Source organism: Columba livia, chromosome 8 (assembly GCF_036013475.1).
Source record: "Columba livia isolate bColLiv1 breed racing homer chromosome 8, bColLiv1.pat.W.v2, whole genome shotgun sequence".
Lineage (NCBI taxonomy): Eukaryota > Metazoa > Chordata > Aves > Columbiformes > Columbidae > Columba > Columba livia.
The window spans coordinates 8,181,998-8,196,303 of record NC_088609.1 but is presented as its reverse complement, the minus strand read 5'-3'; the positions used below and the strand labels follow the sequence as shown (position 1 = coordinate 8,196,303).

Genomic DNA, 14,306 nt, shown 5'->3' with positions numbered 1-14,306 from the left:
TCACAGGCGTGGTGGGACTCCTAGGCAAGCCTTAGGCTCAACCCCAAGGCCAGAGGTTGGCTTGCAGAAGGTCAGAGGTGTGTCTTGTTCTCTACTTGTAAAAATTTTGCTCTTGGATGGGAGAATGGTTAAGGGAGAACCAGCCTCTCCTGAAAGAAAAGGGCAAGGGATGATGAAAGGCAGTTGCTGAGCAACCTGAGGACGGACACAGCAGTGTGTAGTGGTTCCTGGGTTCTCTAACATCCCCATATGGGACACCTGCAGGTCCTAGCTGGATGCCCAGGAGTCCTCTGCTGCCCTTTTTCAGAGTATGTTCTTGCCTGGCCTGTGTCCCTTTCATTGTGTCCTGGTGGAGGACATGTTATCCCTGCAGTTTGTTGGCCCCAAGGCTGCTCAAGGGGTGCCCTCCCTTACTGAAGGTGAGAATTGGTCTCTCCTGACCTGATAGTGCTGCAACAGCCATGTCCCAGGAGAGTCTGGTGGGGTTGTCCTGCAGGTCTGGGGATGCCTGGAGAGCAATGTGGGGCGGTTGGGCTGGGGCAGGGGCTTAGTGGGAACCATGGAAGATCCTTAGGCCCATACTGGTGGGACGACTGCGCCACTGAAAAAACCCTGTTTCACAGGCATCCCAAAAAGCCTGGAGCAGGGACCCTTAGCCTTCCTCTCTTCAATTTTCACTTGTTGCAGAGTATTGGTTTTGCTCTGCATGGTTAAAAGCTTAAGACCTTAGATACTCAATGCTCCATCACTCGCCAGCCCCATGTGAACTTTGATTTTTAACAGAGAGCACAAGAAAGGAAACACCTCCCCCAGTGACCATTGGTGGGGCAAACTCATTCCCTCCTGATCTGTGATGGGGACACATGGCAGCCCTCTATGCCCCTGCCTGTCTGCAGATACTCCCCAAGGTATGTCAGCTTTGCCATAATTGAGGGAGGGCACTGGTTAATTCTAGGTACAGCCATAGGGACCGAAGCCCTGCAGAACTGGTGAGGCTTCTTAGGGCTTAAGCAGCTAAGAGCTCTAAAGATTAAGTACTGGCCTCCTCTCCCCTATAAATAGAGACAGAACAAACGGACAGTGGTGGTTCTTGTCCCCTGCTTGGTGCTGTATGTTGGATGCCTTCTCGGTGTAGAAGCAGACTTGGCCAATGTTGTCTCAGTTCTTCAAGTCCCTGACCTAGGCTGTGAGATGTGTCCCTGTCCTTTCTCATGGGGACTTAGAGCAAACCAGCCCATTAAGTTTCTCCTTAGACACAGCTTAAGTGCTAAAGGTCACCTGAGGTCAAAAGGTCACCTGAGGTCAAAAGGTCACCTGAGGTCAAAGGTCACTAGAGGTCAAAAGGTCACCAGAGGTAAAAGGTCACCTGAGGTCAAAGGTTCACCGAGGTCAAAAGGTCACCAGAGGTCAAAGGTCGCCGAAGGTCAAAAGGTCACTAGCGGTCAAAAGGTCGCCAGAGGTCAAAGGTCAACAGAGGTCAAAAGTCACCCGATGTCAAAAGGTCACCCGATGTCAAAAGGTCACCCGAGGTCAAAGGTCACCCGAGGTCAAAGGGTCACCCGAGGTCAAAAATCACCTGTGGTCAAAGGTCACCAGAGGTCAAAAGTTCACCGGAGGCCAAAGGTCACCTGTGGGCAAAGGTCACCAGAGGTCAAAAGGTCAAACGAGGTCAAAGGTCACCAGAGTAAAAAAAGTCACCCGAGGTCAAAGGTCACTAGAGGTCAAAAGGTCACCTGCGGCCAAAGATCACCAGAGGGCAAAAGGTCATCAGAGGTCAAAGGTCACCAAAGGTCAAAAGGGCAGTAGAGGTCAAAAGGTCAAACGAGGTCAAAGGTCACCAGAGGTCAAAGGCCACCCGAGGTCAAAAGGTCACTAGAGGTCAAAGGGTCAAACGAGGTCAAAGGTCAAAATAGGGCAAAAGGTCACCGGAGGTCAAAGGCCACCTGAGGGTAAAAGGTCACAAGAGGTCAAAGGTCAACAGAGGTCAAAAGGACACCCGAGGTCAAAAGGTCACCAGAGGGCAAAAGGTCAAATGAGGTCAACGGTCACCAGAGGACAAAAGGTCACTAGAGGTCAAAAGGTCAAGCGAGGTCAAAAGGTCACTAGAGGTCAGAGGGTCAAACGAGGTCAAAAGGTCACCTGAGGTCAAATGTCACCAGGGGTCAAAAGGTCACCGGAGGTCAAAGGTCACCCGAGGTCAAAAGGACGAACTAGGTCAACGGTCACCTGTGGTCAAAGGTCACCAGAGGTCATAAGGTCATCTGCGGTCAAAAGGTCATCTGAGGTCAAAGGTCACCAGAGGTCAAAAGGTCACAAGAGGTCAAAGGTCACCCGAGGTTAAAGGGTCACTAGAGGTCAAAAGGTCAAACGAGGTCAAATGTCACCCGAGGTCAAAAGTCACCAGAGGTCACAAGGTCAAACGAGGTCAAAGGTCACCAGAGGTCAAAGGCCATCAGAGGTCAAAAGGTCACTAGAGGTCAAAAGGTCAAACGAGGTCAACGGTTACCGGAGGTCAAAAGTTCACCAGAGGTCAAAAAGGTCACCAGAGGCCAGAGGCCACCAGAGGTCAAAAGGTCACCAGAGCTCATAAGGTCAAACGAGGTCAAAGGTCACCAGAGGTCAAAAGGTCACCAGAGGTCAAAAGGTCACTAGAGGTCAAAGGGTCAAACGCGGTAAAAGGTCACCCGAGGTCAAAAGGCCACCAGAGTTCAAAAGGTCACCAGAGGTCAAAGGCCACCCGAGGTCAAAAGGTCACCTGAGGTCAAAGAGCCACCCGGGGTAAAAAGGTCACCTGAGGTAAAAATGTCACCAGAGCTCAAAGGTCACCCGAGGTCAAAAGGTCATCTGAGGTCAAAGGTCGCCCGAGGTCAAAAGGCCACCAGACTTCAAAAGGTCACCTGAGGTCAAAGGGTCATCCGAGGTCAAAGGTCATTAGAGGACAAAAGGTCACCCGAGGTCAAAGGTCACCCGAGGTCAAAAGGTCACCAGTGGTCACCCGAGGTCAGAAGGTCATCAGAGGTCAAAAGGTCACCCCGGGTCAAAGGTCACCCGAGGTCAAAAGGTCACTAGAGGTCAAAAGGTAACCTGAGGACAAAAGGTCATCCGAGGGCAAAGGTCGCTTGAGGTCCAAAGGTCACTAGAGGTCAAAAGGTCACCCGAGGTCAAAAGGTCAAACGAGGTCAAAGGTCACCTGAGGTCAACTGCCTTTGTGGCAGTTGCATGTCCTGCACTGAGATCCAGAACTTTCAGTAGGGCAGCTGATGGGCAGTTCCACACCTTTTGTGCCCCACTGTGCCTGTCTTCATGTATGCCCCTTGGTCGGTGGGACCTGTCACATCCTCCCCCTCCCTGGGGGCACCGTGACTCCTCATGTTCACCTCCCCCTTGGCGGGGGCAGCAGGAGGGGCTGGACCCTTGGTCAATAGACAGGGTCCTCGGCCAAGGAGGTGCCCAGGCCTGGACAAGCTGAGAAGCTTCCGGACCATGCTCGTAATGACCACAGCCAGTTCTGACCAGGCTGTAAATCGGGGCCCTGGCTGAAGACCCCCTTGGAGTGGTCATTGAGCAGCAGGTCTGTGGCCAGAGCCCTCCCATTAGAGAGGGACGACATCGAAGGGGACTTCCTGGGACTGAGTGCCCTCGCCTTTTCTTTGCTGACTGGTTTTGTTCTGAACCTGTGTTCTATAATGTTGCCAGAGTGGTGAATAATTTTGGATAAACACCATTTCTAGTTGTTTTTTTTTTATTAAATAGTTCCGTGTGAAATGAAGTCTGTTTGGAGCTGGTATCCTCTGAAATTGACTTCTGAGGTGCCTCACTGACTCGACTCTTGTTGCAAATCTGCCAGTGCAGGCTCTGGCTGCAGCTGCACAAGAGACAGAGAAGGCTCTCCTCGTCTTGCCTTTGCCTTCGCCACCTTCTTGGCGCGCTGCAGCCGGATCAGTTTCTGGAGGCGGCGATTGTCACTTCTCAGGGACCTGATCATCCGGGCGACTTTGGCCTCCAGCCGGCAGAGCAATTTGTATTTGCGGCGAGTGCCCCCTTTCCATCTGTCTGTCCCCATGGAAGTTGAGGTGGTCTGTGTCCCCTGGAAATGACAGCGCCAGGGGCACAATGAAGCAGGTGGGGGCTTGAGGGTCTGAGAAGTGACCTGCGGGGCTTGGCTTCCTCTGGAGGAGCTCCAGCCTCGCAGGACGGCTCTGGGCTGAGCAACCTCTGGCAGGTCCCGTGTTGTGCTGGGGCTCCCCGAGGGTTTCAGCCCTGTGGCTTGGCGTGTCCCTGGGGAAGGGCCAGAGGACCTCTCGGGGCCTGCTGAGGCTTCCTTGCCCACGCTGGGGTTTGTGTTTTCATTGCAAGCTGCCTTGGCCAAGGCTGCTGTGCTTCCCTGCTCCCACCACACAGTCCCTTCCTGTGTGACCGATCTCGATTGCTCACCTGTCCCTGGGTCTCTCCCCGTTTCTCCAGAGACGAACTGTGATCCAGGCCATGCAGAGCAGGCACACAACTGGTGAGGCATTGCAGATCAGCCAGGTCATGTCCTCCCAGGCATGGGAGTCCCAAAGCTGGTCCAGAAGGCAGAGCAGCTCACAGTCCTTGCTCTCAGCCACTACGGGTGGCTGACTCTGGTCTGCAGGAATGCCTCCTGTCCTGACCCGGACCCAGTTGTGCAGCCTGCCAAGCCTGATGCTGCTGGCCCATTCCGAGAACGAGCTATCTGCCACAACTGACGGCTGGGTCTGGTCTTCAGTTAGATTTTCTGTCCAGAAGGTCGGCCAGCTGGGGAGGATGGAAAGGCCAAGGCAACCGGGGAACAGAGGTACCGTGCAGAGAGCCATGGTCAGTGAGAAAACCAGTCTGAAGCTCATGATGGTCTCTCCAGAGCAGAAACCTCTCGATTTTTGAACTGTTTGGGGCTATTCCCCTGAGCAGTGTTCATGCACTGACCACCAGGAGCGAGTGGCTGCCACCCGCGTCTGAGCTGGCAAGGGTTTCCGATGTGACATCAACAAGTCTCTGTGGTGTCACAGAACATTTCCCCACCATGACAGCAGGTGATGAAGGTGAGGTGGAGCTGGGAAGGACCTGAGCAGCTGGATTTGGAAGCCTGCTGCTCCCACTGAGGCACTCCCGGTGCACACTGAACCCAGCAGGGCTGCAGAACCGAGCTCAGTGTGATTTGGGCTGTGTCCGGAACTTCTCAGTAGGAGCTGTGCCCAGAGCTCCATCCTAGCCATGTTCAGTGCTGTGCCAGGGCTCAGCAGGCATGACATGTTCTGCACTAAAGCCTCTTAGTAGCTCGTGTTAAGAGGAAGGCAAAAAATTCCCTCTTGGTTTGATAAAATTCTTAACCGGTGAGGACTCTGATTAGTCTAGAATTACACATGGAGCAGCAAGACCTCCGGTGTCCTGGGCAATCAGCGGCCATTGCCTCTTAGAGGGAAATAGGTGCCTTCCAGGCATCTTGCTGGGACATGGGCCCCCCTGGGATCCTCACAGGACATGGACACCCAGCCAGGACGCAGGGCCCTCCTCATGGAACCTGGGCACCCCGAGACTCCTCACAGCCATGGATGCCCGTTCTCTTCCACCCCAGCTCTCCCGCCTCTCCCGCAGCACGGGCTCTGGCAGCGCGCACACTGCAGCCTGGCTCGCACCACTGCCTTTCGTGGTGCCGCATCTCTACATCCCCACGGTACCAAAACGGCATGTGTTACAGGAACAACACATTTTATTGAACAATGCGAGAAGGTCAAGCAAATGGGCTGCTCCCAGCAGTTTTCCCAGACGTCTCTGCTTATAATGTTGCCACAGTGATGGATGATTTTGGATAAACCCCATTCCTAGTTATTTGTGTTTATTAAATAGTTCTGTGTAAAATGAAGTCTGTTGGGAGCTGGTATCCTTCTGAAAGTGACTTCTGGGGTGCCTCACACACTCCTTTCTTTTTGCAAATCCACCGGTGCAGGCTCTGGCTGCAGTTGCACAGGAGACAGAGTAGGCTCTCCTCGTCTTGCCTTTGCCTTCGCCACCTTCTTGGCGCGCTGCAGCCGGATCTGTTGCTGGAGGCGGCGCTGGACACGCCTCAGGGCCCTGATCATCCGGGCGACTTTGGCCTCCAGCCGGCAGAGCAATTTGTATTTGCGGCAAGTGCACAACTTCCAGTCGTCTGTCCCCGTGGAAGATGAGGCCGTCCGTGTCCTCCCCTGGAAATGACAGCGCCAGGGGCACAATGAAGCGGGTGGGGGCTTGAGGGTCTGAGAAGTGACCTTGGCTTCCTCTGGAGGAGCTCCAGCCTCGCAGGACGGCTCTGGGCTGAGCAACCTCTGGCAGGTCCCGTGTTGTGCTGGGGCTCCCCGAGGGTTTCAGCCCTGTGGCTTGGCGTGTCCCTGGGGAAGGGCCAGAGGACCTCTCGGGGCCTGCTGAGGCTTCCTTGCCCACGCTGGGGTTTGTGTTTTCATTGCAAGCCACCTTGGCCAAGGCTGCTGTGCTTCCCTGCTCCCACCACACAGTTCCTTCCTGTGTGACCGATCTCGATTGCTCACCTGTCCCTGGGGTCTCTCCCCATTTCTCCAGAGACGAACTGTGATCCAGGCCATGCAGAGCAGGCACACAACTGGTGAGGCATTGCAGATAAGCCAGAACATGTCCACCCAGGCAAGGGAGTCCCAAAGCTGGTCCAGAGGGAAGAGCAGCTCACAGTCTTCGCTCTCGGCCACAACGGGTGGCTGACTCTGCTCTGCAGGAATGCCTCCCGTCCTGACCCTGATCCAGTCTTGGAGGCTGCCGAGCCCGATGCTGCTGGCCCATTCCGAGAACGGGTTCTCTGCGACCACCGGCGGTTGCTTCAGGCCCTCAGGAACGACACCCGTCCTGAGCCTGACCCACTCGCAGGGACTGCGAAGGCCAGTGCTGCCGGGCCATTCAGAAAACGGGCTCTCTGCCACTACCGGCGGCTGTGTCTGGTCTTTGATTCGGATTTCTGTCCTTGATGTGAGCGAGCTGGGGAAGATGGGAAGGCCAAGGGCACTGGGGAACAGAGGATACATTTGGAGAGCCATGGTGAGCAAAAGAATTGGGCTGAGGCTCATGGTGGCCTCTCCGGAGCACAAACCTCTCAATACGTGAACTGGTTGGTCTATCAACCCTGAGCACTGTTCAGGCAGTGACCACCAGGACTGAATGGCTGCCACGCACGTCTGCGCTGGCAAGGCTTTTCCGATGTGACATCAGCAAGTCTCTGTGGTGTCACAGAACCTTTCCCCACCAGGACAGCAAGTGATGAAGGCTGAGGTGGAGCTGGGAAGGACCTGAGCAGGCAGATTTGGAAGCCTGCTGCTCCAACTCCTGTGCCCCGCGGCAGACACAGAGCACACCAGGGGTGCAGGACCGAGCTCAATGTGATTTGGGCTGTGCCCAAACTTCGAGCAGCTGTGCCCAGAGCTCCATCCTAGCCGTGTTCAGTGCTGTGCCACAGCTCAGCAGACATGACATGTTCCACACCAAAACCTTTTGGATACCAAGTGGTAGCCTGTGTTAAGAGGAAGGCCAAAAATTCACTCTTGGTTTGATAAAATCCTTAACCAGTGAGGAGTGTGACTTGTCTAGAATTATTCAAGGAGGGATTATGACCCACGGGGTCCTGGGCAAGCAGTGGCCACTGCCCCTCACTGGGACGTGGGCCCTCCTGGGATCCTCACAGGACATGGACACCCAGCCAGGATGCAGGGCCCTCCTCCTGGAACCTGGGCACCCGCGAGGCTCCTCACAGCCATGGATGCCCGTTCTCTTCCACTCCAGGTCTCCCGCTTCTCCCGGAGCACGGGCTCCACCAGCCCGCACACTGCAGCCTGGCTCGCACCACTGCCTTTCGTGGTGCCGCATCTCTGGATCCCCACGGTGCCAAAATGACGTGCTACAGGAACAACAGATTTTATTGACAGAGTGAACAACACGAGAAGGTGGAGCAAGCAGGCTGCTCTCAGCAGGAGTTTTGCCAGTTGTCCCAGACATCTCTGCTGCACGGCCCTGCCCACTGGCTGTTGTGCCAGGTTGACATGGGCAACCCACCAGGACGTGGCCACCCATTGGCCATGGCCACCAGGCAGAAACACTGTTGCTGGGCTGAAAACTGCCTCCAGCCAGCACAAGAAGGTGTAGTCTGTGGAAGTAGCCTCACCCCAGGAGCCTTGTGTGGGCTGAGGCACGTCCAGAGGTGGCACCAGCTGGCTGCCACCCTGACGACAATTCACTGTTAGAGGGATGAAAAGGCTGCAGTTGGAATATTTGTCCACCTGCTTCCTAACACCTGCCCCTCTTCCTGGTGTGGTGCTTGCCCTCACACCAACCTTTGGAGGTCCTAGGCTTGAAGAACCCAGTGGGTCATGGATGGGCACGGGCCACTGCACCCTTACAGGGACATGGGGAGCAACCACCACGCAGCTCACCGTGATGGGGGCACCTACCACGAATCTCATGGGGAAGTGGGCACCAAACCAGGATATGGGTCCCTCCTCTTGGGACGTGGACACCCATGGAGCACCTCATGGCGACGGAAGCCCCATGTTTTCTTCCACCTCAGGTCCCACCCCGCAGGGACCGCAGCGCCCACTTGCACCATGCCTTTGTGGCAGTTGCATGATCTGCACTGAGATCCAGAACTTTCAGTAGGGCAGCTGATGGGCAGTTCCACACCTTTTGTGCCCCACTGTGCCTGTCTTCATGTATGCCCCTTGGTCGGTGCCACCTGTCACATCCTCCCCCTCCCTGGGGGCACCGTGACTCCTCACGTTCACCTCCCCCTTGGCGGGGGCAGCAGGAAGGGCTGGACCCTTGGTCAATAGACAGGGTCCTCGGCCAAGGAGGTGCCCAGGCCTGGACAAGCTGAGAAGCTTCCGGACCATGCTCGTAATGACCACAGCCAGTTCTGACCAGGCTGTAAATCGGGGCCCTGGCTGAAGACCCCCTTGGAGTGGTCATTGAGCAGCAGGTCTGTGGCCAGAGCCCTCCCATTAGAGAGGGACGACATCGAAGGGAACTTCCTGGGACTGAGTGCCCTCGCCTTTTCTTTGCTGACTGGTTTTGTTCTGGATATATCCTTGAGCGAGCCCTTGTCCACCCCAGGAAGAGCTTATTTCTTCTGGGAACCTCTGAGTGAAAGAGATTTCATGTCTAAGTGTGTGAGTGATGTGGATCCACATTATTCTTATGCGGTCGTGCAGTAATAATATCCCCAACTGGTATCTGAACCTGTTTTCTATAATGTTGCCAGAGTGGTGAATAATTTTGGATAAACACCATTTCTAGTTGTTTTTTTTTTATTAAATAGTTCCGTGTGAAATGAAGTCTGTTTGGAGCTGGTATCTTTCTGAAATTGACTTCTGAGGTGCCTCACGGACTGGACTCATGTTGCAAATCTGCCAGTGCACGCTCTGGCTGCAGCTGCACAAGAGACAGAGAAGGCTCTCCTCGTCTTGCCTTTGCCTTCGCCACCTTCTTGGCGCGCTGCAGCCGGATCAGTTTCTGGAGGCGGCGATTGTCACTTCTCAGGGACCTGATCATCCGGGCGACTTTGGCCTCCAGCCGGCAGAGCAATTTGTATTTGCGGCGAGTGCCCCCTTTCCATCTGTCTGTCCCCATGGAAGTTGAGGTCGTCTGTGTCCCCTGGAAATGACAGCGCCAGGGGCACAATGAAGAGGGTGGGGGCTTGAGGGTCTGAGAAGTGACCTGCGGGGCTTGGCTTCCTCTGGAGGAGCTCCAGCCTCGCAGGACGGCTCTGGGCTGAGCAACCTCTGGCAGGTCCCGTGTTGTGCTGGGGCTCCCCGAGGGTTTCAGCCCTGTGGCTTGGCGTGTCCCTGGGGAAGGGCCAGAGGACCTCTCGGGGCCTGCTGAGGCTTCCTTGCCCACGCTGGGGTTTGTGTTTTCATTGCAAGCTGCCTTGGCCAAGGCTGCTGTGCTTCCCTGCTCCCACCACACAGTCCCTTCCTGTGTGACCGATCTCGATTGCTCACCTGTCCCTGGGGTCTCTCCCCGTTTCTCCAGAGACGAACTGTGATCCAGGCCATGCAGAGCAGGCACACAACTGGTGAGGCATTGCAGATCAGCCAGGTCATGTCCTCCCAGGCATGGGAGTCCCAAAGCTGGTCCAGAAGGCAGAGCAGCTCACAGTCCTTGCTCTCAGCCACTACGGGTGGCTGACTCTGGTCTGCAGGAATGCCTCCTGTCCTGACCCGGACCCAGTTGTGCAGCCTGCCAAGCCTGATGCTGCTGGCCCATTCCGAGAACGAGCTATCTGCCACAACTGACGGCTGGGTCTGGTCTTCAGTTAGATTTTCTGTCCAGAAGGTCGGCCAGCTGGGGAGGATGGAAAGGCCAAGGCAACTGGTGAACAGAGGTACCGTGCAGAGAGCCATGGTCAGTGAGAAAACCAGTCTGAAGCTCATGATGGTCTCTCCAGAGCAGAAACCTCTCAATTTTTGAACTGTTTGGGGCTATTCCCCTGAGCAGTGTTCATGCACTGACCACCAGGAGCGAGTGGCTGCCACCCGCGTCTGAGCTGGCAAGGGTTTCCGATGTGACATCAACAAGTCTCTGTGGCGTCACAGAACCTTTCCCCACCATGACAGCAGGTGATGAAGGCTGAAGTGAAGCTGGGAAGGACCTGAGCAGCTGGATTTGGAAGCCTGCTGCTCCCACTGAGGCACTCCCGGTGTACACTGAACCCAGCAGGGCTGCAGAACCGAGCTCAGTGTGATTTGGGCTGTGTCCTGAACTCAGTAGGAGCTGTGCCCAGAGCTCCATCCTAGCCATGTTCAGTGCTGTGCCAGGGCTCAGCAGGCATGACATGTTCTGCACTAAAGCCTCTTAGTAGCCCGTGTTAAGAGGAAGGCAAAAAATTCCCTCTTGGTTTGATAAAATTCTTAACCGGTGAGGACTCTGATTAGTCTAGAATTACACATGGAGCAGCAAGACCCACAGGGTCCTGGGCAATCAGCGGCCATTGCCTCTTAGAGGGAAATAGGTGCCTTCCAGGCATCTTGCTGGGACATGGGCCCCCCTGGGATCCTCACAGGACATGGACACCCAGCCAGGACGCAGGGCCCTCCTCATGGAACCTGGGCACCCCGAGACTCCTCACAGCCATGGATGCCCGTTCTCTTCCACCCCAGCTCTCCCGCCTCTCCCGCAGCACGGGCTCTGGCAGCGCGCACACTGCAGCCTGGCTCGCACCACTGCCTTTCGTGGTGCCGCATCTCTACATCCCCACGGTACCAAAACGGCATGTGTTACAGGAACAACACATTTTATTGAACAATGCGAGAAGGTCAAGCAAATGGGCTGCTCCCAGCAGTTTTCCCAGACGTCTCTGCTTATAATGTTGCCACAGTGATGGATGATTTTGGATAAACCCCATTCCTAGTTATTTGTGTTTATTAAATAGTTCTGTGTAAAATGAAGTCTGTTGGGAGCTGGTATCCTCTGAAAGTGACTTCTGGGGTGCCTCACACACTCCTTTCTTTTTGCAAATCCACCGGTGCAGGCTCTGGCTGCAGTTGCACAGGAGACAGAGTAGGCTCTCCTCGTCTTGCCTTTGCCTTCGCCACCTTCTTGGCGCGCTGCAGCCGGATCTGTTGCTGGAGGCGGCGCTGGACACGCCTCAGGGCCCTGATCATCCGGGCGACTTTGGCCTCCAGCCGGCAGAGCAATTTGTATTTGCGGCAAGTGCACAACTTCCAGTCGTCTGTCCCCGTGGAAGATGAGGCCGTCCGTGTCCTCCCCTGGAAATGACAGCGCCAGGGGCACAATGAAGCGGGTGGGGGCTTGAGGGTCTGAGAAGTGACCTTGGCTTCCTCTGGAGGAGCTCCAGCCTCGCAGGACGGCTCTGGGCTGAGCAACCTCTGGCAGGTCCCGTGTTGTGCTGGGGCTCCCCGAGGGTTTCAGCCCTGTGGCTTGGCGTGTCCCTGGGGAAGGGCCAGAGGACCTCTCGGGGCCTGCTGAGGCTTCCTTGCCCACGCTGGGGTTTGTGTTTTCATTGCAAGCCACCTTGGCCAAGGCTGCTGTGCTTCCCTGCTCCCACCACACAGTTCCTTCCTGTGTGACCGATCTCGATTGCTCACCTGTCCCTGGGGTCTCTCCCCATTTCTCCAGAGACGAACTGATCCAGACCATGCAGAGCAGCCACATGGCTTGTTCAGCATTGGAGATGAGCCAGAACATGTCCACCCAGGCAAGGGAGTCCCAAAGCTGGTCCAGAGGGAAGAGCAGCTCACAGTCTTCGCTCTCGGCCACAACGGGTGGCTGACTCTGGTCTGCAGGAATGCCTCCCGTCCTGACCCTGATCCAGTCTTGGAGGCTGCCGAGCCCGATGCTGCTGGCCCATTCCGAGAACGGGTTCTCTGCGACCACCGGCGGTTGCTTCAGGCCCTCAGGAACGACACCCGTCCTGAGCCTGACGCAGTCGCACATTTTACTGTAGTGAACAATGCGAGAATGTCAAGCAAATGGGCTGCTCCCAGGAGTTTTGCCAGGTTTCCCAGATGTCTCTGCTGCATGGCCCTGTCCCTTACGTGTTATGTGTTTTCTCCTACCCGTTCCCACCCTGCAGGGACAGCAGCGCCCACTTGTACCATGCCTTTGTGGCAGTAGCATGTCCTGCAACAAGATCCAGAACTTTTAGTAGCATAGTTGATGGCTTTTCGACACCTTTTGTGCCGCACTGTGCCTGTCTTCATGTATGCCCCTTGGTCAGTGCCACCCATCACATCCTCCCCCTTTCTGGGGCACCGTGACTCACTGAGACATAAAATCATAGGGTAATTTTGATTTCCAGAGACCCTCAAGGTCATAGAGTTCAAACATTAAGCTCACACTGGTACTAACCCATGTTTCTAAGAACCTCATATCTGTGTCTTTTAAACCCCTCCAGGGATGGTGACTCCACCGCTGCCCTCGGCAGCCTGTTCCAATGCCCGACAACCCTTTCTGGGAAGAAATTGTCCCCAATATGGAATCTAAACTTGAGGCCATTCCCTCTCATCCTATAATTCGTTATTTTGGAGAAGACACAGAACTCTCCATGCTTCAACCTCCTTTCAGGCAGTTCAGAGATCAGGTCTCCTCTCAGCTCCTGTTCTCCAGGCTGAACCCCCAGGTCCCTCAGCCGCTCCCATCACACTTGTGCTCCAGCCCCTTCCCCAGCTCCGTTCCCTCCTCTCAACTCGCTCCAGCACCTCAAGGGCTTTCTTGCAGTGAGGGGCCCAGAGCTGACCCCGGATTCGAGGTCTGGCCTCCCCCGTGCCCAGCACAGGGACACGATCGCTGCGCGCCGGCCGCCGCTGCTGTCGCGGCGGGAAGGCGGGGCGGGGCGGAAGGGGCGGGCTGGGCCCGGTTGGCGGCGGTGGCGGTTGGCGGGCCTGGGCGCGGGGCCGGGCCGCTTCCTGCCGCTGAGGAGGGGCCCGGCGGGGTGGGCTCGGCTCGGCGGGGCTGCTGCGGGAGCGCGGCTCGGCTGCGGCGGAGGAGGATCCCGCGCCCGGCGTGAGTCTCCGCGACACGGGCCATGCTGATTCCCGGGGCTCGGCTTCCCGGGGCTGCGGGCCCTGCAGCCCGGGAGGCGCCGGCGCTGCGGTGTCGGCCCGGCCGCGTTGCCCTGCCTGGATGCCCAGCGCGGCTGGGCCCTCCGCTCCTGGGGCCGGTGTGGGGGTGGCGGCTTGGGGGAACGTGCCCGACCCCTTGGGCCGCCACGGTCTCCTCCTGAGGGCCGGGTGCCCGCCGGTGTCCGTGTGCTGCCGGCCGGGGCTGTGCGGGGCAGGGGCGGGCGGGCAGCGGTGCCTGTCCCGGCGGGGCAGCCTTGGCCGGACACCGGCTTGTGCCCGCGGGAGCGACAGCGCCACTTTCTGCTGGGAAAGCCGTGGTGTCAGCCGAGGAGAGCGTTAAATCCAGGACTCTAGACCAACCCCCTTCTATTTATTATTATATTTTTTTTTTTCCGACGACTTTTCATGCTGGTTTTAAGGGGATTAAATCTGATGCAATCAAGGGGTCTAAGAATAGCATCGTCCACGTTCCCCGGCATGTGCGAAGGGCTCAGAACGGCTTTTGCGGGTGTTCTGGCACAGGGGCAGCTGTGGCGGTGCTGCTTGGGCACCTGGTGTCCCCCCGGTTCATGCCGTGGGACTCGCATGTCGCCGAAGCCCCTTGACACTGGTGGGAGCAGAACTGGCAAAGTCTGATCGGGGAGAGGCTGGGAACGCACAGCTCGAATTTAAATTGGTATGTGATGCCCTAACCTGGAGGAATTGGCTTGCTTTATT

General features: G+C 56.5%; 3 protein-coding genes across 5 annotated transcripts in view; 1 reads left to right on the top strand and 2 right to left on the bottom strand.

Annotated features, from left to right (window-relative positions):
• Positions 1-5,710: 5,710 nt before the first annotated feature.
• LOC135580089 (uncharacterized) lies at positions 5,711-7,213 on the bottom strand. Its single transcript, XM_065071863.1, has 2 exons — positions 6,543-7,213; positions 5,711-6,203 (listed from the first exon to the last, which is right to left on the bottom strand). Exons 1-2 carry the CDS (start codon positions 7,086-7,088, stop codon positions 5,928-5,930), a joined length of 822 nt encoding a protein of 273 aa, XP_064927935.1. The 5' UTR covers positions 7,089-7,213; the 3' UTR covers positions 5,711-5,927.
• A 2,083-nt stretch (positions 7,214-9,296) lies between these two features.
• LOC135580088 (uncharacterized) lies at positions 9,297-13,526 on the bottom strand. The gene is made up of 3 exons (XM_065071856.1): positions 13,227-13,526; positions 12,114-12,466; positions 9,297-11,774 (listed from the first exon to the last, which is right to left on the bottom strand). Exons 2-3 carry the CDS (start codon positions 12,460-12,462, stop codon positions 11,413-11,415), a joined length of 711 nt encoding a protein of 236 aa, XP_064927928.1. The 5' UTR covers positions 12,463-12,466; positions 13,227-13,526; the 3' UTR covers positions 9,297-11,412.
• KLHL20 (kelch like family member 20) overlaps positions 13,393-14,306 on the top strand; it is a 26,532-nt gene continuing 25,618 nt past the window's right edge. For 2 of the 3 annotated variants that reach the window (XM_065071849.1, XM_065071851.1), the window contains exon 1: positions 13,393-13,530. The gene's annotated coding sequence lies outside the window, so the exon portion shown is untranslated. Of the gene's footprint in view, positions 13,531-13,858; positions 14,266-14,306 lie in introns of those variants that run through there. The other variant, XM_065071850.1, reaches the window with a different exon arrangement.

Excerpts from the sequence above, each read along its gene's own strand:
- LOC135580089 (XM_065071863.1), bottom strand. The coding sequence starts at position 7,088 with ATGAGCCTCAGCCCAATTCTTTTGCTCACCATGGCTCTCCAAATGTAT. Across the intron at positions 6,204-6,542 it reads GGGAGAGACCCCAGGGACAG|GGGAGGACACGGACGGCCTC; the intron begins GTGAGCAATCGA and ends TGTCATTTCCAG.
- LOC135580088 (XM_065071856.1), bottom strand. The coding sequence starts at position 12,462 with ATGTGCGACTGCGTCAGGCTCAGGACGGGTGTCGTTCCTGAGGGCCTG. Across the intron at positions 11,775-12,113 it reads GGGAGAGACCCCAGGGACAG|GGGAGGACACGGACGGCCTC; the intron begins GTGAGCAATCGA and ends TGTCATTTCCAG.